At 39.9% G+C, this 27,635-nt stretch overlaps 2 protein-coding genes across 2 annotated transcripts in view; both read right to left on the bottom strand.

Moving 5' to 3' along the window:
• Positions 1 to 6,830: 6,830 nt before the first annotated feature.
• Positions 6,831 to 7,738, bottom strand: LOC138901657 (uncharacterized). The gene is made up of 2 exons (XM_070189436.1): positions 7,340 to 7,738; positions 6,831 to 6,872 (listed from the first exon to the last, which is right to left on the bottom strand). Exons 1-2 carry the CDS (start codon positions 7,736 to 7,738, stop codon positions 6,831 to 6,833), a joined length of 441 nt encoding a protein of 146 aa, XP_070045537.1.
• A 523-nt stretch (positions 7,739 to 8,261) lies between these two features.
• Positions 8,262 to 27,635, bottom strand: part of LOC138901655 (uncharacterized) — a 32,801-nt gene continuing 13,427 nt past the window's right edge. The window contains exons 3-4 of the mRNA XM_070189435.1: positions 10,442 to 10,532; positions 8,262 to 8,313 (exon numbers count right to left, since the gene is read on the bottom strand). Coding sequence (XP_070045536.1) covers positions 8,262 to 8,313; positions 10,442 to 10,532 — 143 coding nt within the window. The remainder of the gene's footprint in view (positions 8,314 to 10,441; positions 10,533 to 27,635) is intronic.

The raw sequence follows: 27,635 nt of genomic DNA, 5'->3' as shown, positions 1-27,635 counted from the left end.
AGTCTAACAGAATATCAGGAAAAGTTCAAGAACATGATTTAGCCGACTTAGTCAACATGACAGTAGAAATATAGTTATTGCTTAATCAACAGGGATAGACCACACGTAGGTACTAACATAGGGTTTAGTTCAACTAACATGAAAGCTCAACATGATTGTCTATAAGGATAACAACAGTGTAGAATCATTCCAATTAGCTAAGTCGTGAGAAACAAAGTCCCACAACCATCATAGATTTAACAACAACACTGAGTTAACTATCACGAAAGCATCATTAATTTTAAAACAAGGATAACACAAATGTAGAATACAATAAAATAATCACATGTAACTGACGAACATCATGAACAACATGCAATTAATAGTAGACATCAAAACAAAGAGCCACATGAATAATTGAAGAATGAAAGAGAATGGGTTAAAGTTCACCTTTTTCGGAGAAGCAAACCAAGTAGATGTAGTTAGTTGCTATTTAATGTCACGACCCAAAATCCATTGTAGGTCGTGATGGCGCCCAACGCTACCATTAGGCAAAATCAACACATCAATAGTTAATCCAAAATGCATTTAAAAATAATTAAAGAAATAAAGATTGAAAATTGTTTGTTTTCATAAACTGTGCGGATGTTATTATTTTAAATGTTCAAATGAGGCCAAAATATAAACCAGAAAAATTATAGAGGAATACAACCAGGAGAAAGATTTAAATCCCCAAAACCCGGTGTGATGAACATCTACTACGAAGTACGATACTAATGCAACATCTTTCTGGAATATAAAATAGACAAGATATAATAAGTGAATAAGATGGGGACTCCATGTGCTGCAGTTCATAACGTGAAATGCAACTCACCACAATGTCTTCTCAGTAGTTGCGCCTATGCGCCAAGGTGGCCACCAGAGGTACCTGTCTTAGTACATGCACAATCAGTGCAGAAGTGTAGTATGAGTATGTATATCAACGGGTACCCAGTAAGTATCTAGCCTAACCCCGAAGAAGTAGTGACGAGGGGTCGGCATCGACACTTACTAGTGGTCCAATAAATTATGTATAATAAAAGTAAATAGGCATGAGACATAGCAACTAAAAGCAACGAAATAGATATATGTGCATAACACGATCCTCAACAGAAGAATAAATATGAAGTCCTTATTAACCAGATACTACCTCGAATGGAATACATAATGGTCAACACCAGATAAAATGTCACATCTCAAGTCAGGAAAACTCATAAGTACTATGACTCCTAAGAAATATTATGCACGATTATGCCAAGGCGAGCAACCCGATCCCATAAGAGTAAGGGCACGATTTTCTATCGTGGCGTACGACCCGATCCCATAATAATCGTGTACACTATCGAGGTCGAACGACCCAAACAATATATGCATCTCATAATACTGCCAAGGTCGTACGGCCCAATCCATATTAGTACTGCTAAGGCGTTCGGCTCGATCTCATAGGAATAATGAAACTTGGCGGGCCACTGGCCCCACTCACGAATATTTGTGTGAGCTTTGAAATTTAAGAAACTTTTCAGACAATTGCGTGCAACGTGAAAGAAATCCATAAAAGGAAGTACAATTTCTATTGATAATCATGTAGCTAACAAAATATCTAAAATAGCAGGTTCCATAATTTACGCAAGTCTAGTCTCAGGTAAAAATGTAAATTTAAGCATTTAAATAGGCAAGAATAACTCAAATGTTATAATTGAAGCATGGCGTGAGTCAAAGTTTAGCCGGACATAATTAGGAATTCTAGTATACGCACAGACACTCGTCACCTCATATATGCGTAGCTCCCAAACATGTATCACATAACAAATATAGCACCTATGGGGTAAATTCCCCTCCCAAGGTTAGACAGGAGACTTACCTCGCTCCAAAATCCGATAACCGGCTCCAACGCCTCTCTAACACCTCGAACCAATGCAAAACAATCCGAAACTAGTCAAAGAACATGAAAACCAATCAAAATATACTCAATGACTCTTAATTATATTAATTAGAAACAATTCCCAACTCTACACGAAAAGTGAACAAAGTCAATCCCCATACCCACATGCCCGTATTCTGAAAATTGTCAAACATAAACATTACACATAGCACCACGAACTCAAATATATAATTTATTCCCAATTCCATGTCCAATTTCGTGGTAAAAATCCAAAAACACCACTTCTAGGTTTTCTTTCAAAATCCCACAATTTCTACCAATTTTCATGTTAAACTCCATATATAATCTATGTATTTAACTTGCAATGAGCAGTAATCACCTACCCCATGATAGATGACAAAAATGGGTCTTAAAAATCACCCCAAATTCGGCTCCAATGGATGGAATGAGATCAAATGAGCCAAGACCCGATTTCAATTCTTATACACTATCCGGGTCATTCCTCTTCGGATCGCAGAAGATCCCTCGCGATCGCTAAGGCCAACCAGCCACGCCCAAGAAAAACTTTTACGCGAACGCGAGTGTCACGACCCAAATTCACTAGTCGTGATGGCATGTAACCCAACCCGCTAGGTAAGCCAACAGTCATATAATAATAATGAAATCGAATAAACTTGGTTCAATAACTCAACATCGGAAAAATATCATGAAGTATCTAAGAATATAATCATAATACTACTACAACAATCCCTGATAAAATCTAGTGTCAACGAGTACACGAACATTCCTGAATAACAAGATACAAAGCAAAATTCTCTAATACAACTGCCTGATCAATAGAACAGTAAATATATAAATAACTGAAAGAAAACTTCAAGGACTGCAGACGACATAGCAGCTACCTCGTAGTCGCCCAAAAGCTAATAGCAATTCAACTCTAGAAATTGCCTCGATCGAATGTATCTGGATCTGCACACGAAGTGCATAGTGTAACCAACCCCATGTACTCACTAAGTAACAACACTAACCTTGGGATGAAAGCAATGACGAGCTCAAAAACAATAGTCAGATACCAATATCAATAACTAGTAACAGTTTGGAATATAAAGGGAAAAAGTAAAAACAGGTAGCTCGATGATATTATATTCAACTTGTTCACATTTTTGGAATTTAGGCATGCTTTCAAGTATAGCAGTTAAAGTCAACACAAATAAAGTATTTCGGTAAGCACTTAGCACTGTACGGGTTCCTGGCATATCTGCCCATCTTCAAGCAGGTATATAAAATCTTGTGCCTGTGCCCACGGATGGCATGTCAGACTCTGTAGGAGCGGATCATGCCCAAGCTCTAATCATAATTAGTTAGCTCAATAGTGAGGCCTGGTGCATGCGTCGCCCCAAAACAATAACACTTAGCCCATTATGGGCCTGGCATACGCTTCATCTCAAAATCAATACCAAATCTGCTCTATGGCTCGTTCAAGACTCAGATAACACATCTCACAATACTCAGTTTAACAGTGTTACACATAGGAGGTGTCAACAACATGTGAGGAATAAAAAAAAATATTTAGACAGAGATATCATACACGGATATAGAATCTTCACTGAGACCATGTGTACAAATAAGGTATATAGCTCAGAAACAGCAAGAATAGCCCTATCAAGTCTCAAACAAATAGCATATAGCCTAGATATGATGTCTAACGTGAATCACAGTTCAAATAATCAAACTAGCAGAGAAAACGTGGGTATAACCAGGTATGATAGAAAAACAAACTCGGTAATGGCCTAAAGGCCTCCCCATACCATGAAAACATCGATGCACGTACACACACATGTCACCTAGCACGTACGTCACCCCAATATCTCTCATATAACATAGTTCTCAAGGTTAAATACTCTCAAATCCAAGTTTAGATATATTACTTACCTCAAGATGCGCAAATCAATACTCCAAAAAACCCTTCCTCCGCGAATCGGCCTCCAAACAACTCGAATCTAGTCACAAACAACTTAATATCAACAAATAATATGGTAGGAAACAACTTCAAATGTTAAAGCTTCGATCTTTATAAAAAATAAAAAGTCAACCCCAAGCTCGCACCCTGAAACTTGGTAAAATTAGCAAATTCTGAACACCTATTTAATTATAAGTTCAATCATACCAATTTCATGCAATTCCAACCTCATTGGACCTTCAAATCCTCAATTTTAACTTTAGGAAGTTTTAATAAAATCCCCCATTTCTTCACTTTAATTCACTAATTTAATGCTTAAACAAAGATGGAATCATGAAATAGTAATAAATCCGAGCCAAAAACACTTACCCCGATCCAAATCGTGAAAATCCCCTCCAAAATCGCCCAAGAGCGAGCTCTCTAACTCAAAATGTGATATAATAACTCTAACCCTCGAAATGGGATTTAAAACATTCTGCCCAGGCATTACCTTTCCCAACCGCAGAAAGTCCTACGCGATTGCGAAGAACAAAACCTCAAGCTGCCCAAATCCTCTTACGCGAACGCGATAACATAGTCGCGAACGCGATAACACAGTCGCGAACTCGATGACTATCCGCTCAAAGCTACGGGATCGCAGTCCAATTCACGCAACCACAAAGAACAAACGTCTGCCACCCCTGAGTCTTGCATCCCTTCTACACGAACGCGTCACCTAGCTCGCATTTGTGATAAACAACCTGCCTCACTCTTCGCAAATGTGTCCCTGCACTCGCGAACACGATGCACAAATCCCACCTGCCACCAAAATAACTCTGCGTGATTGCGCCCCTCTCTTCGTGATCACGAAAAGGGAAGCCAGAAGCATTGATTTCAAAGTTCTTCAAAGTCCAAAATGATTATGAACTTGATCTGAAACATAACCGAGGTCCCCGGGACCCCGTCCAAATATACCAACAAGTCCTAAAACACAATATGAACTTACTCGAAGCCTCAAATCACATCAAATAACATCAAATTTCACGAATCGCACATCAATTCAAGCTTAATGAACTAATGAACTTTCAACTTCTAAAACCAATGCCGGACCATATCAAATCAACTCTGAATGACCTCAAATTTTTCTTGCAACTCCCAAATGTCACAATGGACCTACTCTGACTCTCATAACCACTATCTGAACCCGATTTCAACAAAGTCAACTCTCAGTCAACTCTCTCAACCTTCCAAATCTTTAACTTTCCAACTTTTGCCAATTCAAGCCAAAACAACCTACAGACCTCCAAATCAATATCCGAACATATGCCTAAGTCTAAACTCATCATACGAAGCTATTTGAACCATCAAAACTCCATTTTGGATTTGTCTACACAAAAGTCAAACCCCGATAAACACTTTCAACTTAAGCCTTCAACCTTGGGACTAAGTGTACCAATTCACTCCTAAACTTCCCTGAAACCAATCCAACCACCCCAGCAAGTCACATAACCAAAATTGAACATAGATAAGGCAATAAATATGGGAACCGGGCTACAATACATGAAATGACCGGTCGGGTCGCTACATTCTCCCCCTCTAAAATAAATGCTAACGGGGCTAGAATCATACATGGGGTCTCAAATGGGTGTGGATATCCGCTCCGCATCTCCTGCTCAGTCTCCCAAATAGCCTCCTCAACTGGCTGACCTCTCCATTGAACCTTCACCGAAGCTATATTCTTTGACCTCAACTTCCGAACATGCTGGCCCAAAATAGCCACTGGCTCCACATCATAAGTCAAATCCCCGTCCAGTTGTAGTGTGCTGAAGTCCAAAACATGCAATGGATCACCATAATACTTCCATAGCATAGAAACATGAAACACCGGATGAACACCTAATAGGCTAGGTGGCAATGCAAGTCTGTAGGCCACCTCCCCAACTCTCTCAAGCACCTCAGAGGGAACAATATACCAAGGGATTTACTTTTCCTTCTTCCCAAACCTCATCACACCCTTCATGGGTGAAACTCTGAGGAAGACCTTCTCACCCACCATATATGCAATATCACAAACCTTCCTATCAGCATAACTCTTTTGTCTGGACTATGATGTACAGAACCGCTCCTGGATCAACTTTACCTTATCTAAGGCATCAGGAACCAAAGTAGTGCCCAACATCCTAGCCTCCCCAGGCTCAAACCAACCAACTAGAGAACAACTTCTCCTCCCATATAAGGCCTCATAAGGAGCCATCTGGATACTCGACTGAAAGTTGTTGTTGTAGGCGAACTCTACTAGCGGAAGAAACCGATCCCATGAACCTATGAAATCCATAACACAGGCACGTAACATGTCCTCCAAGATCTGAATGGTGCGCTTGGACTGCCCGTCTGTCTGAGGATGGAATGTTGTACTAAACTCAACCCGTGTGCCAAACTCTCACTGCACGGCTCTCCAATATTGCGATGTGAGCTGCATGTCTTGGTCAAAATGATGGAAATGGGCACGCCATGCAAGCGAATAATCTCACTTATGTATATATGAGCCAATCACTCTGAAGAACAGGCAGTCATCATCGGAATAAAGTAGGGATGCTTATCGGGCAGATCGGGAGGATAATTACGCTTAACGATTCAGCTTAACGGTTATCGGATTATAAATATAGTAATCTGCTAGCCATCCAATAAGACAACGAGTGGATTGGTATCGGATTAATAATTATCGATCGGTTATCTGGTGGCTTATCGGCTAAACCAAATAGAAATTTTTTGAACAATCATTCAATCAATACCAAACAATTTCAAATCAATACCAAATTTTTAATACCATCTAAGATCTAACCAAACGATATTTTTTAAATTAAGAGTCTTCAAAACGTCTCATACTGTCATACACGTATTAACCAAATTTTAATACCATCAAAATTACTCATACAAACATACACGAATTAATCATTGAGATTTTGATTTTTTGACTTCTTAGTTCTCGATTCAAGAGAGAGACGAGAATGACGACTTCTCTGCCTCTGGTGGCTACAGACAATTGAGAATTAGAAAATAGAAATTAGGGATTAAGTCATTTAAGGTTTCAATAGTACTTTATATACATAGGGGTAAAAGTGTAAATATAAAAATTCTTAACGGGTTAATGGTTTACCCGATAAGAAAATTGAGTAATCTGCCCCCAAACTGTTAATCCTTTAATTATAAAATCTATATCCGTTCATCATCCATTACCCCGATAATCCGATACCAGTAAGCCAATAAGCCATCGGTTCAGTTCGGTTTGGTTCGGTTAACGGTTTCGATTCGGTTTTGAACAGCCCTAGAATGAAGTGTGCGGACTTAGTCAATTCTGCCATAATAACCTAGACTGCGTTAAATTTCTTCAAGGTCCGTGGTAAGCCTACCACAAAATCCATAGTGATGCACTCTCATTTCCACTCCAGTTTCTTCAACCTCTAATTTTACCCTCCCGGTTTTTGATGATCATACTTCACCTGTTGATAATTCAAATACCGAGAGACATAAGCAACAATATCTTTCTTCATTCTCCGCCACCAATAGTGTTGTTTCAAGTCACGGTACATCTTCATGACACCTGTGTGAATGGAATAGCTCGAGATGTAAGCCTCCTCAAGGATCAAATTTCTTAACCCATCAATATTTGGAAAACAAATCCGGCCTTTAAGCCGCATAACACCATCATCACCAATCACAACCTCCTTAGCACTACCCCGCTGAACCGTGTCCCTCAACACCATGAAGTGAGTATCATCAAATTGGTGAGCCTTGATATGCTCCAACAACGATGACTGAGCCACAACGCAAACAAGAACCCGGTTAGGCTCCGAAATATCCAATTTCACAATCTGGTTGGCCAAGGCCTGAACATCCATGGCTAGTGGCCTCTCTACTACTGGTAAATATGCCAAACTGCCCATACTCTCAGCCTTCCTACTCAATGCATCGGCCACTATATTGGCCTTCCCCAGATGGTATAATATAGTGATATCATAGTCTTTCAGCAACTCTAATCATCTCAGCTGCTGCAAATTAAGGTCCCTCTGCTTGAACAGGTGTTGGAGACTTTGATGGTCGGTATAGACCTCACAACGAACATCGTACAAATAGTGCCTCCAAATCTTCAATGCATGAACAATGGCTGCTAACTCTAAGTCATGCACTAGGTAATTCTTCTCATGAACCTTCAATTGATGAGATGCGTAAGCAATCACCATACCGTCCTACATCAATACTGATCCAAGCCCAATACGCGATGCATCATAATACACGGTGTAATATCTCGAACCCGTAGGCAACACCAACACTAGGTTGTAGTCAATGCAGTCTTGAGCTTCTGAAAACTCACCTCACCCTCCTCTAACAATCTAAAAGGAGCACCCTTCTAGGTCAATCTAGTCAAAGGTGCAGCAATGGACCAGAAGCCCTCCACAAAATGGCGAAAACTAACCTGCCAAACCAAGAAAGCTCTTAATCTCAATAGCTAAAGACGGTCTAGGCCAACTCTAAACTGCCTCAATCTTCTTTGGGTCCACATTGATCCCATCACTAGACACCACGTGGCCCAAGAACACCACCGAATCAAGCTAAAATTTACACTTGGAGAATTTAGCATATAGCTTCTTCTCCCACAAAGTCTGGAGTATAATCCTCAGATGCTGCTCATGATCCTTCTGGTTGCGTGCGTACACCAATATGTCATCAATAAACACGATGATGAATGAATCAAGATACGGGTGGAATACAATGTTCATCAAGTGCATAAAGTTTGTTGGGGCATTGGTCATTCTAAAAGACCTCACCAGAAACTCGTAGTGACCATAGCGGTTCCTAAAAGTCATCTTCAGAATATCAGAATCCCAAACATCACGGTCTTGGCGTGACAATCCAAAATAGCGTGATAGGGCGACAACCAAACCATGCCCAATATCACATCCAAGTCTACCATACTGAGTAACAATAGATCAACTCTGGTCTCAAAACTACAAATAACAACTAAACACGACCGATACACACTGTCCACAACAATAGAATCTCACATAGACGTGGACACATATACAGGAGAACTCAAAGAATCACGAGATATATCCAAATACGGAGCAAAGTAAGATGAAATATATGAGTAAGTGGAGCCTAGATCAAATAAAAATAAAGCATCCCTATGACAGACCAAAACAATACATGTGATGACAGCATCAGAAGTAGCAGCCTCCCCTACTCGAAAAAACATAGAATCAAGCATGGCCTCCCCTTCTAGGGCGACCTCTACCTGCCTGATCTCCACCCCTAGCTAGCGGTGCAGGTGGAGTGGCAACTGGAGCAGTAACCATGGCCTGCTTACCTTACGAACCCTGTGATTCGTGGAGCCTGTATAGTCTGTGGAGGTGGGACCCTCCTAAGTCTGGGGTAGTCCCTCACCATATGTATGGTATCACTAGACTCAAAGCAAGCTCTAGGTGGGCATGGCTACTGAAACTGACCCTGGCCTGGTTGGCTTGACTGACCGTTGAAGGCTCCCCATGTAGGAGGTGCACTAGATAGTGGTTGTGCAAAATGGGCAACCTAAGACCTCAGAGTGGTCGGAGCACCACTAGAAGCTAGAAGTACTGAATAAACTGGACGGCTCACATAGCTCTTGCCATGACGGGCTACAACTGGGCTGCGGGCACCACTATATCCTCCAGAATCCTGAGGCCTCTTGGACTCCCTGTACTCTCTCTCTCACAGCCCCGTATACCCCCCAACCTCCGCGCGATCTCTACCACCTGTTGATACATAATATTCGTCTCCAACTCTCGAACTATGCTAAATCTAATATAATAGTTGAGCACTTCGATAAATCTGTGAACTCACTCTCTGACTGTAGAAACCAAGGTAGGTGCATGTCGGGACAACTCACTGAATCTGATAGCATACTCTGACACTGTCATAGTCCCCTAATGCAGCTTCTCAAACTATGTGCACCATGCATCCCGAAGGGTATGGGGAACAAACTCTCTCAAGAAAATCTTTGAAAACTGAGCCCAAATGAGCGAAGCTGCATCGGCTGGGCTACCCTCCTCATAAGCCTTCCACCACTGAGATGCTTCTCCTGACACTTGGAATGTAGTAAAACCAACTCCACTCGTCTCCACAATACCCATGGTGTGGAGAACACTGTGGCACTTCTCTAGAAAATCCTACGCATCCTCGGTAGCTAGGCCACTGTAAGTAGGAGGATGATACTTCTTTAACCTCTCAAGTCTCAGTTGCTCCTTCTCGGATGCCACCGCTCTAACCTCGGGCTAAACCAGAACAACAGGTTGCATTGGCATAACTCCCGGGATCTGATCAACCTGGACCTGCTGTTCTGGAGTATTGTTTGTAGGAGTCTGGGATCCTCCATCGGCCTGAGATGTAGCTGGTACGAGGGGTATCAATCCTTCCTGAGCCAGAGCGCCAAATATGCTCATAAACTGTGATAGGGTCTCCTCAAGTGCAAGGATAACAACAGGCGCCTTGGGTGCCCGTCCCCCGCCCAGAGCTACTAATGGCTCCTCAGTCATTATTTCGGTAGGTGCTCTAGTTGCACCACGTACCCCTCCAAGGCCTCTGCCCTGGCCCTGGCCTCTTGTGGCTCTAGAAGGGGGCGCGGATGTTTGATCGTCAAATCCAACGTGTCTTCACCATCTGTGAGAGAATAGAAAGACATATTAGATTTCAAAGTCAACCAATTCGCATGATATGGAATCAAATAAGTGGAATTTCCTAACGGTTTTGTAGCCTCTCGAAGATAAGTACCAACGTCTTCATACCGATCCACAAGACTCTACTAAGCTTGCTTATGACTCGTAACACCCATAAACCTAGAGCTCTGATACCAACTTGTCAAGACCCCAATTTTCCTCCTTAGGATGTCGTGATGGAACCTAATTTCTAAGGCTAGGTAAGCCTAACAAACAAGAGAATATGACATAAATAAAGACTCAAAACATGATATAAACTAACAAGACTCAGAAAGATCTCAATATTGAACCATAATACAACATTTCCCAAAACCCGATGAGACTGAGTCATAAGCTCTACAGAAAATACTAAAATTTCAACATACATCACTGTCTAAATAAAGGATAAACAGTAATAAGAGATAGCATAAGGTGACACCGAGGGCTGCAGACGTCGAGCATGTATACCTTGAAGTCTCCAAAAGTAGCAATCACTCACTAGCATCCGGCACGAGCAGAAGTACCTGAATCTGTACAACAATGTGCAGAAGCGTAGTATGAGTACACCACAACGGTACCCATTAAGTATCAAGCCTAACCTCGGTAGAGTAGTGACGAGGCTAGGTCAAGACACCTACTAGGATAAAATAAACTAAACAGGGTACAACATAGTCTAATAATGAAAGGCGAGAAAGTAAATGACAAGTAAGCAGTTCAGTAATATATGCTAACCACGAAAATATAAACGGTAAAGGCATCGAGAAGTGAACACAGGACGAAAACAAAAATTATACAAGTAAGGATAATTACAAGTGCAACAATGAAAAATATCAAGAACTACTCAACCAACAAGCTTTTAACATGAGAGGTGCAACAAGAATCACAACTGAGGTACCGCCTCATTTCCATATTTCATAATTTCAATCACAATTGTTCCTTATATCACCGCGTTAGCCTTCCATTTTGTTTTAAAAATCATTTTTCCGAAATAGCTACACGCGTTTTAGCCCACCTTATCTCACCGCGTGGCTTCAAGTATTTCCCTACTAGCAACACGCATATCAAGCCCACCTTATATCACCGCATGCATATCAACCCAGCCTTATACCACCGCATGCGTATCAATATCACAACATAATCAAAACTCGCACCACAAGTGCCCATATGCCACAACTTACCAAAAGGTCAACAATACCAATGTTTCCACAACAAATAGCCCATGTCTCAATCACAATGTTTTCAATAATCTCAATAACAACAAGATGATTGAGTAATATTCAACTAGGAAAGATACCTCAACAATTAACAACTTAACCTCAAAGTGATAACGACTTTTACAACTTCAACACCAATAACTCAACAAGAGGATATTCTACAAAATAACAACTTCAAGTAAGAGTAATTCAATAATAAAGAGGTAACAAGATAATAAGGAAAGTAACAACTTCAAGTAAGACATATGAGAGAAATATAACAAGTGAGAGGTAGAACAAGTGCTAGCAACGACTAATAAGGCATGGAGGAGTAGATTAACACATGTAATAGTAGACTAACAATGAAAGATGTAACATGTTGTGACAATCAAATTAAGGCATGGAAAGATTCTAAATAACTTAAACCGGTCAAATACCACATATAGCCCGTATACATACTCGTCACCTCGCGTACACGTCTTCCATATAACACAAATAGCACAATCAACCCAATCCTAAGGGGTAGTTCCCCCACACAAAGTTGGGCAAGATACTTAACTCAAACGAGCTAAATCAACCCACTAGTAAGTCATTCCCGCCAATATCCAACTCCGGGCGGCTGGCTCGAATCTAGCCAAAATAACTTAACACCATAAATACAAATCATAGAAAATAATTCCGGATAATAAAGTTCCAATCTTTAAAGAAAATCAAAAAGTAACCTCAAAAAGTCAACCCTGGGCCCACACCTTAGAACCCGACCAAACTTACAAAGTTTGAACACTAATTCCGATACGAGTCCAACTCAAATCGACCCTCAACCCCTCAATTTATAGTTTAGGAATTTTTCAACTCAAAACACTAATTAAATGATAAAAACAAAGATGGAATCATGAATAATAAGCAAATCTGTGTCAAAAACACTTGCCCTGATCCAATCATTGAAAATCCCCTAAAAATCATCCAAAAGCGAGATCTCTAACCCAAAATATAGATAATGAAACAAACCCTCGATTTCTCTATTTATGCCCAGCAATTTCCGCTTCTGTGGAGGCTTGGTCGCTTCTGCGACGCCGCTTCTGCGATTAAGTTTCCGCACCTACGAATTCCACTTAGGCACCTGACCAAGTGCTGAGAAGAGTTCACCGCATCTGTGGAACCTGTGCACCAGGCCAATTCTCCCTTCTCCGACTCAGAGGCCAGTTCTGCGATGCCGCACCTACGACCCAAAGTGCGCATATGCGATTACACCAGAACTCAGCATGCCTCCAAAATCCATCAACTAACTCAACACGAATCATACCCGGGGACCCCGGGACCCCGTCCAAACATACCATCAAGTCCCAAAAAATATAATGAACCTACTCGAAGCCTAAAAGCACATCAAACAACATCAGATCTAGAATCACATCCCTTTTTAAGCCTATTGAATCATTGAACATTCAACTTCTAAAACTATAATGCCAACTCATACCAAACCAACTCCAAATGAGCTCAAATTTTGCATGCAAGTCCTAAATGACACGAGACGCCTATACCAACTCTCAAAATCTTTATCCGAGTCCGATATCAATAAAGTCAACTCTCGATCAAATCTCTCCACCTTCCAAACCTTCAATTTTTCAACTTTCGCCAAAATTCCTCAAACGAACCTACGGACCTTCAAATCAATATACGGACATACTCCTAAGTCCAAAATCATCATACAAAGCTATCGAAACCATCAAAACTTCGTTCTGAAGTCATCAACACAAAAGTCAAACTCTGGTCAGCTCTTTCAAGTTAAGCTTCCAACTTTGGGACTAAGTGTCCCAATTCACTCCGAAACTTACCCGAAATCAAACAAACTATCCCGACAAGTCACATAACCACAATTGAACATAGAGGAGGCACTAAATAGGGAAATAGGACTAAAATACTCAAAATAATAGTGGAACCAAAGAAAGAAAGAAATGTGCATTTATTTTTGTAAGAGATACACCGCTAGCGAGAATTATAAAGAAGAGAAAAATTGCACAAAACACAAAAAGAGAAAAAATAAAGAAAAATCTGAAAAAAGAAGGAAAAATATAGTGCGAAAAGAAAGAGGTAACATTGTTGTGGGTGATGTTAGTTGTGAAATTGATGTTGGGATCAAAGAATTTGCGCTTAAAGTTAATTTTGTGATATGTTAAAGTGCTTAGGAGGGTTAGTCACTATTCCTAAATATATTCTAGCCGTCCCTTATCCTACATTACAATAATAAAAAAGTCCTAATTGATTTTAGATAGAGCGAGCCTACATTAGTAGAAATTAACATTAAGGGCAAGCCTATGGTACCAATTGCATGCATGTGACTTCTTCTGTGAGAGTGGGCGATTTTCTTGGATGTATGTGAGTCCTTAAAATATATTTGAGCATTTGATTTAAATGTGTAGATTCAACTTACTCTCCTGTTCTTGTTGTAAGAGAACATGGTTTCACGAGGGAGAGGTAATATTGTTAGATTCTCTATGATGTTGGGTGTTCCAGTCATAAGTGCATTGTGATATTTAGTTATTTTTGAGACTATGATTGTTATGAACATGTTGTCTTTTCTTTGAATAATTTTTCGGCATAAGAAAAAAGAAAAGTGTGTTTTGAATGCATATGCTGAGGTTTAATTGCTGCAATCAACCATGGTCATTGGTGTAGTATGCTTCAAATGTGTTAAATATAAAGTGCTCAAAAATAGTGTGATTGGTTGGTTGACTCGAGGACGAGCAACGTATAAGAGTGGGGTAGTGATAATTGGCTTAATATATATATTTTTGGTGTATTACTTGTCTTATATTTTTGTGTTTTAATGACAATATGTGCGACATTTGGGCTTAATTGTGTTATTTTTTATGTGTAGGATTGTTGAAGGATGAAAATGAGTGAAGGTTGCACACATGGATGTCAAAAATACACAAAAAGAGCACGAAAAGACAAAATTGGACAAGGCCCAGAACCAGGCGTTAGGCCAGGCGACGCCTGGCTCCAAACAAGGTCCATTTAGCATTACAGCAGGCGCCGCGAGCTCAGGGGCGCACTGCAAGCTAGGCCTCGCGAGCTCTGAGGCCTGGTCCCTTTCTATGTTCGTGCATAAAACGTTTCCTACTTAGTTCTGGACTTGGAGACTCCGACCCTAGCCTATAAGTACCTCCTAAACATGATTAGTGATGGGTTGGTCAATTTTGAAGGCGGCAAAGGCTTAGAAACACAAACGGAGCACATAATTTATCAAATCTTCCATTTTTCATGTAGTATTCATAGATTATATGTTTAAAAATAATACTTTGATTATTTGCATGAATATGAATGGCTAAGAACCTCATAATTTCGGGGTTATGGGTTGTTATTGACTATTGTAGTGTGGCAGTTGATTATTTTGCTTGAATTATCATATTAATTTTTTTATTCAATCTTGCACATAATTATTTTATTGCGTAGCTAAAAGTAGAAATATTATCTACGAATTTATAGTTGAATTCAAAGGCGGAAACTATATATTGCATATAAGATTGAGTAGAGTAAGTTCTTGAATTCGGGCATCGGAGAATAGATTCGCGATTAGGATAGACATATTCTAGTTGTCTTACTTAGTTATTTTTGCAGGAAATATACATGCATTCTTGTTAATTAAAATTCTATAGATATATAGTATTAGGTTGGATTGAATAGGCGAGCGAAGCATCGAAAGAACTTCGCGAGCATAATAAACCATGTTAACCAATAAATTAGATAAATCAAGTAATTAAATCAATCGGAAGAACATAATAGGAGAGACATTAATCTCATAAACCCGGAATATTCCCATCTCATTGAATTCTTCTTAAGTGTTTGCTTGTTTGCTTTGCACCTTTGAATTTCTTGCTTGTTTAGTAATTTTTAGTAGTAAAAATCACATTCATCTTCTTCACAATCACTTGAGCGATAAACTCATAAGCAGTTTAGAACGAGAGTTAATCATAAATCCTCGGGAGACGATACTTTCTCATCACTTTATTATTTATCGACCGCGTACACTTGCGTGTGCATTTGGACTCAACATCAGTAATCAAGTATCCGAGGAAAGTACTGATCAAATGAGAATAAAATATCCAAGCACATCATACACTAGAGCATCTAAGTATAAATGACTAGATTATACTAAGGCACTCACATAAGTGCATGTAAATGACTAGATGCTCCAGTATAATATTCTTAATTAGTTAGGTCTGAATTGATCAGAGATTCTAGGATTTTGTATAAAGAATAACGTCTGATATAGCCAAACCATGTCAGATGATCTTATTCATTTGTCCACATATATATGTGCAACTTGCACACTTGGTCAAATGTGATTATTCCTGACCTTGTCCAATTCTACATAGCATCCACATTAAAGTATTTATTCGACATTCATCGAAAATATGTTGGGGCTTAGAGTCCGACTCTCAATCCCAAATGTTATTGTTAGTCTCACAGCTGCATAATGGAGCTTGCGTTTTATTTTGTTAGGCATTTACTTATCACATAACTCTTCCATATAGAAGTCCTTCGCATCAACCATTGTATTTGAAAATCGTATCGCATAACACTCCTTCATGTGATAACCTTCGTTCATATCACATAATACTTCATAGGACCTTTTCAAGTCACATGGTAACACTTTTGTCACTTTTCGTATCACATAATACTTATGTGCTTCACCTGGTTTGGTTAAGTTCCTCGTGAGAATTTCATTATTTAAACTTGAAAATTTATGCTCAAAAGTATATATATATTTTTATATTTTTCTATAAATGCCTAGGATGTGGAGAAGAAGAGAATATAGGAGTCAGTGCAGATCTAGAGAACAATGTATGAGCTGCTTCACGAGAACCTGATAATAATTTATTAAATATTTAATTGTGGACCCAATTAAAATATTAAATTAAGATCGTTGTAGGAATACAAAAATTTTAAATCTTGAATCTGCCGCTAGTAAAAGGAAGCTAAACAAATCAGATTGTGTTTGGTTGCCCGTTGGGGAAGGGGAACGGTGGATGATATTCAGTCGACAGCCCGCACGTTGGGGAATATTCCCTCCAAGTTCTTCTCATACAGAAATCGTCTGTTTTCTTTATTAACTACAATACTTTACAGTCAAAATTTGTAAAATAAAAACAAAACGCAAAACCTCAGTTTGATAATACATTTGTGATATCCTTTAGATTTCCAGCTGTTTGATTTGGGTTTTGCATACCCTTCCTCTTCTTTGAATCAAATAAAAAAGGTTTGAGCAATGTTTAAATTAGGTATCAACTTGCATGAACAACCTTCCAATAATTGTAATCTCTGTATATTGTATTTGTATGTATATATTCATTTTATTTCTAATGGAGACTTTAGCATTGGAAGAGTACTTTGTTGCTTCATTGTCATATATCAAAATCTTCTTAGACCTGTAAAACAATTTTTAACTTTTTTCCTTATTAAGTAAACTTTTGTTTCTTTGAAACAATAGACTTTTATTCATGATGTGGACCATCAACCCTAATATTAAAGGAATATACTGTCTTTCTTCATTTGAAGTATAGACCCAAACAAAAGAATATAGCTTCAAGAAGCCATAATTAAGATAGAATGAGAATAACTTTTTCTCGTACTGCAATTTTGCGTCTGATTATCCATTCTTAAATAAATAATTTTGAAAATTTATCTTCATATTCTCCGTCATCTATATATATCTTAACATTCACTTTTACGAGATGTAATAGATTGCATCTGAATATAATAAAGAGAAACTTCCAATAACAGAGAAGATTATGGAGTCCATTAATCAAATGGTCACTCAACTATCCGAAATTACTTATTAAAGTCATCTTTTTTTTGTTTGTAACAGGCTTGTTTACCCTTAAAAATGGATAACAATTGAATTGATACGCGATTTTAAGAATATGTGGACTAATTCAATATAAGTGATTAATAACGTTAGATGAGCAGATTAAAGATAGAATAAAAGGCCAAACCAGTTGTAAGACCGGATTCGGGCTCGGTTGTGATCCAAACAATTAGCCTGCCTTCGATTCGGAACCAAACCCTTATGAAGGGCTATGAACAAAACTAAGAACTTAGAATAATCTTTAGAAGCAGAGAAAACAAATGTATATTGCCTTGATATATGTGCTACAATGTGTCTAATGAATATTCAGCTTCCCCTTTATATAGTAGGGGATGTTTTACCATAAGTATAACTCTAAGAAAGGTAAAAATCTTCGTCTTCGCTAATCACTGATTTACCGGTGATACGGGCCGAGATTCACGTCGTAACATCCGGTCGGATACGGATATCACGGCCCTTTGTTAATCATGCGTGGTCGTTCGGTAATGCTCTGTGAGGTCCCAGAACTCGAACCGGACTCCGAGGGCAAGTGTTTTTCTCGGGACCTGATGCGAGAGGCTTCTGGCTTCGAATCCAATTCCCTGCAGTCATGTCCTTGGTTCGTTTGTCTCACCGGGAAATCGGGGTGCTCACTATCCCCCTTTTTTTACCCGTATACAGATAGTCCCCTCGTTTCTCGGAGAGTAGGTTTGCCGAAACAATGGGAAATGGTAGATGTTCTCAGGTTCCTTCCATCTAACATTACGACGAAGGAGCTGAAACGTCCCATCAGTCACGTCGTTCTGACTTCAGACACGTGATAATCACCGGCTGGTTGCCCCCGAATGCGAAGCGTCACCTGCTTCCCTATAAAAGCTTCCACCATTTGTTCTTTTTCTACTTTTCGACCAAGCTTTTATCTTCGAGTTTCCCAGCTATCATCAGACTTCTTTCATACCTTCATACCTTCATCTTTTGATCTTCAAATCTTCATAGTGATTTCCAAGTTTTACACAGACTTCCTTCTTCGAGTTTGTACGACCCTTTAAGGGTAATCCCGATGACTCGATATAGTCCTTCCCAATTCGGCCACAACTTCCCCTTATTCGGATGTCGGGTGTGTAGTGTTACTTTTCTTAACACCAAGTCCACGATATTGAAGTGTTGGAGGTTGGATCTTTGGTTGTAATACCTTTTTATCCACTGTTTCTGGGTGGCTAGCCAGACTAGGGTGGCCTCGCGCCTTTCATCCAATAATTTCAGGCCCGTGCTCATGGCCTCACCATCTAATTCTTCGATCGCATATCGGAACCTGAGGCTCGGTTCTCCTACTTTGACCGATATTAGTGCTTCAGCACTGCAGACCAATGAAAATGGAGTGGCCCCAGTACAAGATTTTGAGGTTGTATGGTATGCCCACAAGACTTCGGGCAAAATTTCCTTCCACTTCCCTTTGGCACCGATCAACCTTTTTTTTAGGTTTTGAAGTTTGGCCTTGTTAGTTGATTCCGCATGTCCATTCCCGCTAAGGTGATGGGATGTTCACAAGATCTTTTTGATCTTATGATCTTCAAAAAATTTGTTTACCTTGATGCCGATGAACTACTTCCCGTTATCACACACTATCTCGGCCGGTATCCCGAACCGGCATATTATGTGGTCCCAAATAAAGTCAACGACTTCTTTTTCCCGTACCTTCTAGAACTCTTGAGCTTCGACCCACTTAGAAAAATAATCGATCATAAACAGTATAAATTGGGCCTTACCAGGTGCCCACGGCAGGGGACCGACAATGTTCATTCCCCACTTCATGAACGGCCAAGGTGACAAGACTGAATGTAGTAGTTCTCCGGGTTGATGGATCATTGATGCATGCCTCTAGCAGCTGTTGTATCTTTATACAAATTCCTTTGCATCTTTCTCCATGTCGATCCAGTAATAGCCAACCCTGGTTATCTTACAAACCAAAGATTCTGCCCCCGAATGGTTTCCGCAGGTGCCTTTGTGAACTTCCCTCAAAACATATTCGGTATCTCCCGGCCTCAAGCATATGGCGAGCGAGCCGTCGAGCGTTCTTCTGAACAGAGTATCTTCGGACAGGTTGAACCTGGCCACCTTTGTGCGTGGAGCTCTCGATTCTTTAGGATCTAAGGGCAACTTCCTAGTCTTCAAGTATTCTATATAATTGTTTCTCCAATCCCAGGTTAAACCTGTTGAGTTTATTTCAGCATGGCCTTCTTCCACTAAGATTTCATGAGTTATACGACTGTTCCTGAGCTGAATTCATCATTATCAACCGATGACCCCAAGTTAGCCAGAGCATCGGCCCCACTATTTTGGTCTCGGGATACGTGCTTTAGGGTCCATTCCTTGAATCGATGCAGCGTTACCTGCAATTTGTCTAAAAACCTTCACATTTAGCTTTGACCACCTAGCCAATTCGAGACCTACAATCATGGCCTCATACTCGGCTTCGTTGTTGGTCAACTTCACAGTTCTAATAGATATCCTAACTGCGTTACCCGTAGTTGGCTTCAATACGATGCCGAGTTTGTACCCTTTTGCGTTTGAGGCACCGTCCGTAAAGAGGGTCCAGATTCCTGAGGAAATCCCTGAGGTTAATAACAATTCCTTTTCAACTTCGGGTATTATGGTCGGCGTAAAGTCGGCCACGAAGTCTACTAAAATTTGTGATTTGATGGCAGTTCGGGGTTGATATTCGATATTGTGCCCGCTAATTTCTAATGCCTATTTAGCCAGCCATCCCTAGAGCTCGAGTTTATGCATCATGTTCCTTAGTGGGAAAGAGGTTACAACGCATATGGGGTGGCATTAAAAGTACGGTTTTAATTTTCTGGAGGCGCTTAGAAAAGCGAGCACTAATTTTTCCAGGTGAGGATACCTTGTCTCGGCCTCGCCTAGAGTTCTACTAACATAATAGATAGGAAATTGCGTATACCAGACTAGGACTCCACTTACCGCTACCTCGGATACCACCAAGTACAGGTACAGTTGTTCATCCACCTTCATAGTATGGAGCAAGGGTGGACTCAAAAGGTACCGTTTGAGTTCTTCCAAAGCTTGTTGGCACTCCGGGGTCCAAGAAAAGTTATTCTTCTTCTTCAATAATGAGAAGAACAGATGTCTCTTATCGGAAGACCTCGATATGAACCGGCCCAGGGCAGCTATGCACCCGGTTACCCTCTGAACGGACTTGACACTTTCCACCATGGTGATGTCTTCTATAGCTTTGATTTTATAGGGATCGATATCGATCCCTCGGTTGGACACCATGAATCCAAGAAACTTCCCGGATCCAACCCTGAATGCGCATTTCTCCGGGTTCAGCTTCATATTATATTTCTTCAGTATGTCAAAGGTTTCCTGCAAATGTTTCAAATGGTCCTCTACTCGCAGGGACTTAACTAACATGTCGTCAATATAAACTTCCAATGATTTTCCTATTTGTTCGCCGAACATCCGATTTACTAGGCGTTGATAAGTGGCACCGGCATTTTTTAGTCCGAACGGCATTACGTTATAACAATAGGTGCCGAATTTAGTGATAAAGGAAGTTTTTTCTTGTCGCCAGGGTCTATCTGGATTTGGTTGTACCCGTAATAGGCATCGATAAAGTTGAGTATCTCATGCCCAGTTGTCACATCGATCATGTGATCGATGTTAGGAAAAGGAAAAGAATCATTGGGGCATGCCTTGTTCAAATCTTTGTAATCTATGCACATTCTTAATTTATTTCCCTTTTTAGGTACTACTACGTTAGCCAACCAATCCGGGTACTTAACTTCCCGAATGGAACCTATTTTAAGGAGTTTGGATACCTCGTCTTTGATGAATGCGTGCTTGACTTCGGACTCAGGCCTCCTCTTTTGTTTAACTGGTGGAACTTCGGATCCAAGCTCAGCTTATGAGTGGTTATTTCTGGCGGTTTCCCTTTTATGTCAAGATGGGACCAAGTGAAGCAATCTATGTTAGCTATAAAGAATTTAACGAGTTCTTTCCTGAGCTCGGGAGTTAACCTCGTGCCCAGGTATACCTTCCAATCGAGCAAGTGTTCGATCAATATAAATTTCTCCAGCTCCTCGACCATCGATTTGGTGGCATCGGAATTGTCAGCGGTGATGAACGACTTAGGAACTCTGTAATCATCATCCTCACCTGCTTCCTGCTTCTTCGGTTTGGTCGGGGCTGGTGTCGGTGATTGTTATTTAGCTTCTTCCTTCCTATCCGGTTTCGTGTTCCTTGATGTCAATAGTGCGGATACCAGGAACACCTCATCGACCGTGAATATTTCTTTTGCGGTCGGCTGCTCTCCGTAAACCATCTTGATCCCTCCCGGTATGGGGAACTTCAGTAACTGGTGTAGCGTCGAGGGTATCGCCCCCATGTTATGAATACATGGCCTTCCGAATAGAGCATTATATCTCATATCCCCTTCAATCACATAGAACTTCGTTTCCTGAATGGTCCCGGCAGTGTACACCGGCAGGGTTATCTCTCCCATTTAGTAGTTTCGCATGCCAAGTTAAATCCGTTTAAAACCTGCACTGTAGGCATTATTTGGTCTTGTAGACCTAACTGCTCTACGACCCTCGATCTGATGATATTGGCCGAGCTACCTAGATCAATTAACACACGCTTAACTCGAGATTTATTAATGAGTACAGATATTACCAGTGCATCATTATGCGGTTTCACGATGCCTTCAACATCCTCATCGTTAAAAGAGATGGTTCCCTCCGGTATATAATCTCGGGTTCATTTTTTCCTTATGATGGACACCTTAGTGTGCTTTAGCATTGGTCCCTGGGGGATGTCGACTCTACCAATGATCATGTTAATGACGTGCTGAGGTTCCTCTTGTTCGGTCTGTTTGTTGGAGTCCCTATTCCTGAAGTGATTTTTGGATCGATCGCTCAGAAATTCCCAAAGATGCCCGTTATTGAATAACCGGGCCACTTCTTCTCTTAGTTGTCGGCAGTCCTCGGTCCTGTGTCCATGAGTGCCATGATACTTACATATCATGTTAGGGTCTCTTTGGGTATGGTCGAACTGCAATGATCGAGGCCACTTGGTATCTTTGATACGCCCTATGGCGGACACGATGCTGGAGGCATCGATATTGAAGTTATATTCCGATAATCTCGGTGCCTCCCTGGCCCCGAGTGGCCTGTCCAAACCGTTTTTGCTCATGAGTCACCGGCTATAGTGGCCTCGATCATTCCTTTTTTCATTTCTCTCAGGGTTATGCCTAGATCCGCTACCCCTTCGATCTTCGCCATACGGTTGATACCAGTCTTTGTTCGGTCTTGGTTCGTGATCGACGGCTCTCTTAGGCCTGTCGTTAGTTCTGATGGGATAAACGGACCAGGAGGGGCCCCCAAACTAATCATCCTCGACTCTGATTTTCGATTGATACTTGTTATGGACGCCGGCCCGGGTTACCGTCGGGTATTCTATCAAATTCTATTTTAGCTATTGTGAAGCCAAGGAGCTTTGGGGGGTTGAGTCCCTGAGTGAATGCCTAAACGGCCCAATCATTTGTAACCGGAGGCAGATCCATTCGTTCCATTTGAAACCTCGACACGAATTCCCTGAGCATTTCGTTATCTCTTTGTTTTACTTTGAAAAGATCCGATTTTCTGGTCTAGACCTTGATGGCCCCGGCGTGTGCTTTTACAAAAGCATCTGCAAGAATAGCAAACGAATTAATAGAATTAGGGGGTAAATTGTGATACCATATCATTACTCCTTTTGACAGGGTTTCTCCAAACAGTTTCAGCAAAACCGACTCGATTTCGTCATCTTCTAAGTCGTTTCACTTGATGGCACACGTGTAGGAGGTCACGTGCTCGTTTGGATCTCTGGTTCCGTTATACTTCGGAATTCCGGGCATACAAAACTTCTTCAGAATTGGCTTTAGTACCGCGCTGGGGGGGAAAGGTTTTTGGACAAATTTCTTGGAATCCAAGCCTTTCAATATCGGGGCTGCTCCTGGAATTTGATCAACTCTAGAGTTATAGGTCTCCACTTTTTTGTCATTGGCTTCAGTCTTCTTCTCCCCCGATTCCACCTGCTTTGTTAGTTCCTCAAGCATTTTTATTATTTGGGGGTTGGTCCCGGGCTCAACTTCACCCAGCCTTCCCGTGACTTGTTCATTTCTTCGGGCATTTTCCCGGTATCATTCGGGCTCAACTCTGCTGGGGGCGCGGCTTTGGTTATGCTACTGGGCTATCGCCGCTTGTTGAGCTTGTAATATTTCGATGATCACCTGCAGGTTAATCCCGTCGCCTTCACCGTCGTGCGTACCCCGAGCTGTTGGTCAGACTCCTCCGCAAACGCTGTTCTCGGGGTTGGTCGGCAGGTTTGCATTAATGGCCACATGTGAGTTGGTATCGAACGGGTCCGCAACTGAGACTCTGTTGGGGTCAACAGGGGCACCTCGTTGCTAGGTACTATATTGTTGTTCTCTTCATGGAGGCCAGACTCAGCATCAATATTCAAGTGAGCAGGTTGAGAGTTTGACATTCTTAAGTTGACCTAAAATTAAAATCTCAAATAACAAGCATAAAACAGAGTGCATTACGGAAATTTATATCAAATTACCACTATTATCCTTAGCCCCACGGTGGGCTTGAAACTGTTTACCCTTAGAAATGGATAACAATTGAATTTATACGCAGTTTTAAGAATATGTAGACTAATTCAATACAAGTTATTAATAACGTTAAATGAGCAGATTAAAGATAGAAAAAATATCCAAACCAGTTGTAAGACCGGGTTCGGACTCGGTTGTGATCCAAATAATTAGCCTACCTTCGATTCGGATCCAAACCCTTATGAAGGGCTATGGACAAAGCTAAGAACTTAGAATAATCTTTAGAAGCACAGAAAACAAATGTATATTGCCTTGATATGTGTGCTACAATGTGTCTAATGAATAATTAGCTTCCCCTTTATATAGTAGGGAAGTTTTACCTTAAGTACAACTCTACAAAAGGTAAAAATCTTCGTCTTCACTAATCACTGATCTACGGGTGATATGGGCCGAGATTCACGCCATGACATCCGGTCGGACACGGATATCACGACTCTTTGTTAATCGTGTGTGGTCGTTCAGTAATGCTCTCCAAGGTGCCGGAACTCGAACCCGACCTGGGGGCGTGGTCTAAATGACTCCGAGGGCAGGTGTTTTGCTCGGGCCTTGATGAGAGAGGCTCCTGGCTTCGAATCTGATTCCTTGCAGTTATGTCCTTGCTTTGTTTGCCTCACCGGGAAATCGAGTTACTCACTAACCCCGGTTTTACCCGTATACAAGGCTAACAGCAAAGTAACTTAACTATGCTTATAACACTCACAAGGTCACTCAACTAGATTTCTCAAACTTGTTTTGATTGCCAAATACCTATTTTACCCTCTAAATTATCAACTTTTATCTTCTTTTTAGTTTTGTTCAATTTTTTAATATTATAATTTTTTCTCTTTTAAATTTATATTATGGACTTTTCCATAGAATAAATAACTTTTATTTATAAAATAAAAAATCAAATTAGTATTTAAGCATATGTAATGTTTGAATTATAAAAATATTGAGCATATTCAAAAATATTAATTAAAATAATTTGTTCATAATAATAGTTTTGATATTAATAACAAAAACTCAAAAATTTATTTATGCAATTGAGAATGGAAGAAAATAAAAGTTTTAAAATATATATTCCATGTACGTAATATAAAAAATAATTATTTAAAATAAATATATTTTCTAATATACATTATATACCAACTAGTAGATGTAAGGAAAAAAGTATTTAAGTTATGGATAGAAACCTAACTCATAGTATTATAGTCGTATCACGAAATATCATCAGATTTTTCTAGCATATCTGGCTAATTGGCTTAGCCAAAACCGTGTCTCGTTAGAACTTCGACCCTTCTTCCATTTTCATTTTAGAAAGTTTGATTATATATGCCCAGCTACATTTTTTTCGTATTTAAGATATGTATCATTAATAAATTGATGTTACGCCTCGCCGCATAAATATTTAGTATTTGTATTTTGTGCAACTGATTATGTTCCTTCAAACTATGCCTTTCACAATCTTTCTATCCACGAAACCGCGCCAGTCTTCTTTGCTCTCCAGCCTACTCAAAGAACAAAAGGCAAGAAGGTAAAACTTTTAAACCATATAATATATTCTTCATACAAAAAAATATAGTAATTTCTTCAATTCAAAAACTCCAAACTTTATTAGGAATCAAGTAGTGGATTTTAAAGAGCTTGGCAGTCGCCTTCTCAAAAGATGAAAGGGCCAAAAGTGACTCAAGAAAGAGTTTTTCGAATCTATTGTAAGGCTCCATAACTTTTAAATTTAAAGCCTTATTTTTAACTAAGTGTATGCCTAGTAAGGTAATTTAGAAAATTTCGGTATGTGTAAAATTCACACGAGGTTATTATATCCTTTGACGTATGTTAACAAGATTACAGTGTGCATTAAGAAAGGCTTGAAGTGGTGAAAAAGGTACAGGTTGCATATATAGATTTTCAATAACAACAATATATGGGCTTTAGTACGGAAAAGGGCACAAGGGCTAACTCATGCACTCATAGCAATAAGAAAGTGCATGATTTTTCTTACGTATAAATGCTTTGATCGTTTGTTTAGAAACCCTTAATTGCTTGAATGACATAAATCTATCACTACTTCATGATACAAATTTACTTACAGAAATTGAATTGCCTGCATGATAACTCAGCTAGCTCAGAGTATCAGAAGTAATTGAATCTTTGTTTGATTTGATTGTTGTTATGTCAATGCTTGCATTTATTCAGATTCAGTTTAGATTAGATATATGTGATCACATACGATATGGGAGAAGTAGCCAACCTCCCTGGATGTGACTAGGCAGTCAGGGCTAACTACCTCATACTTGCAGGCACTCCACGTTCAGATTCAAATTTAGATTCAGAAAGGAGAAATGTGGTTAACTTACCTGAGTGTAAAATCATCACGGCCGAGAAAATGGGACAGTCATCTTCATACTTGCAGGTGCCACTAGATTTATATATGTGGGAGAAGTGGTTAAACTCCCCTAGTGTAAAAGTCACCAGGGTCAGGGATTGAACCAGCCATCCTCACACTTGTATGCATTATTGTCACGACCCAAAATCTCAACTAATCGGGGTTGTGATGGGGCCTTACACCGCTTGCTAGGCAAGCCAACACACAACAGATAATACGAATGAATTGCAATTAACGACTAACAACAAGTTAATAATATAAAGTAAAAGCAACTCAATAGGTATACATAATAAGTCTAGAACCAACATCTAACGTAAACCATCTTAGGACGTGTAGTCACAAGTACATGAGTTTCTAGAGTTTACTGCATACACTGTTTTGAAAGAAATACAATATTGTCTGCAAAGTAGAAACAATACAACAAAAATAGGAAAGTGACTCTAAGGCCTGCAAACGGAATGCAGCTTTACCTCGAATCATCTGTCTGGTATCTGCTAAGCACCTCTCGAAACTCTGCTAGTACCAATATTTGGATCTGCACAAGAAGTGTAGAAGTATAGTATGAGTACAATTGATCCAATGTACCGAGTAAATGTCAAGCCCAACCCCAATGAGGTAGTGACGAGGCTAAGACAAGACACCTACAATGAACATGTGCAGATATATATATATATATATATATATATATATATATATATATATATATATATAACATGTTAGAGTATGAAATATAATAATGGGATAGTGACATATGAAAGGGATAACAAGTACACAAGTAAAGGGGCATAAAATGGAAACATAAAGTAAAGTGTCTCTGAGTAAGATTTGTCAATAACTTGAGGTCTAAATATAAATTTTATAAAATTCCTAAATTCTACCCAAAATTCCCAGTTTCTACTTTGCAATTCTTAGATTTGATGATGAAATTCATGAAAAAGTAATAGAAATTGAACAAAAACAAGTTAATAGTACTAACCTATGAATTT

This window comes from Nicotiana tomentosiformis, chromosome 11 (assembly GCF_000390325.3).
Source record: "Nicotiana tomentosiformis chromosome 11, ASM39032v3, whole genome shotgun sequence".
NCBI lineage: Eukaryota > Viridiplantae > Streptophyta > Magnoliopsida > Solanales > Solanaceae > Nicotiana > Nicotiana tomentosiformis.
The sequence above is the reverse complement of the archived record's forward strand: the minus strand, read 5'-3'. Positions and strand labels throughout refer to the sequence as shown.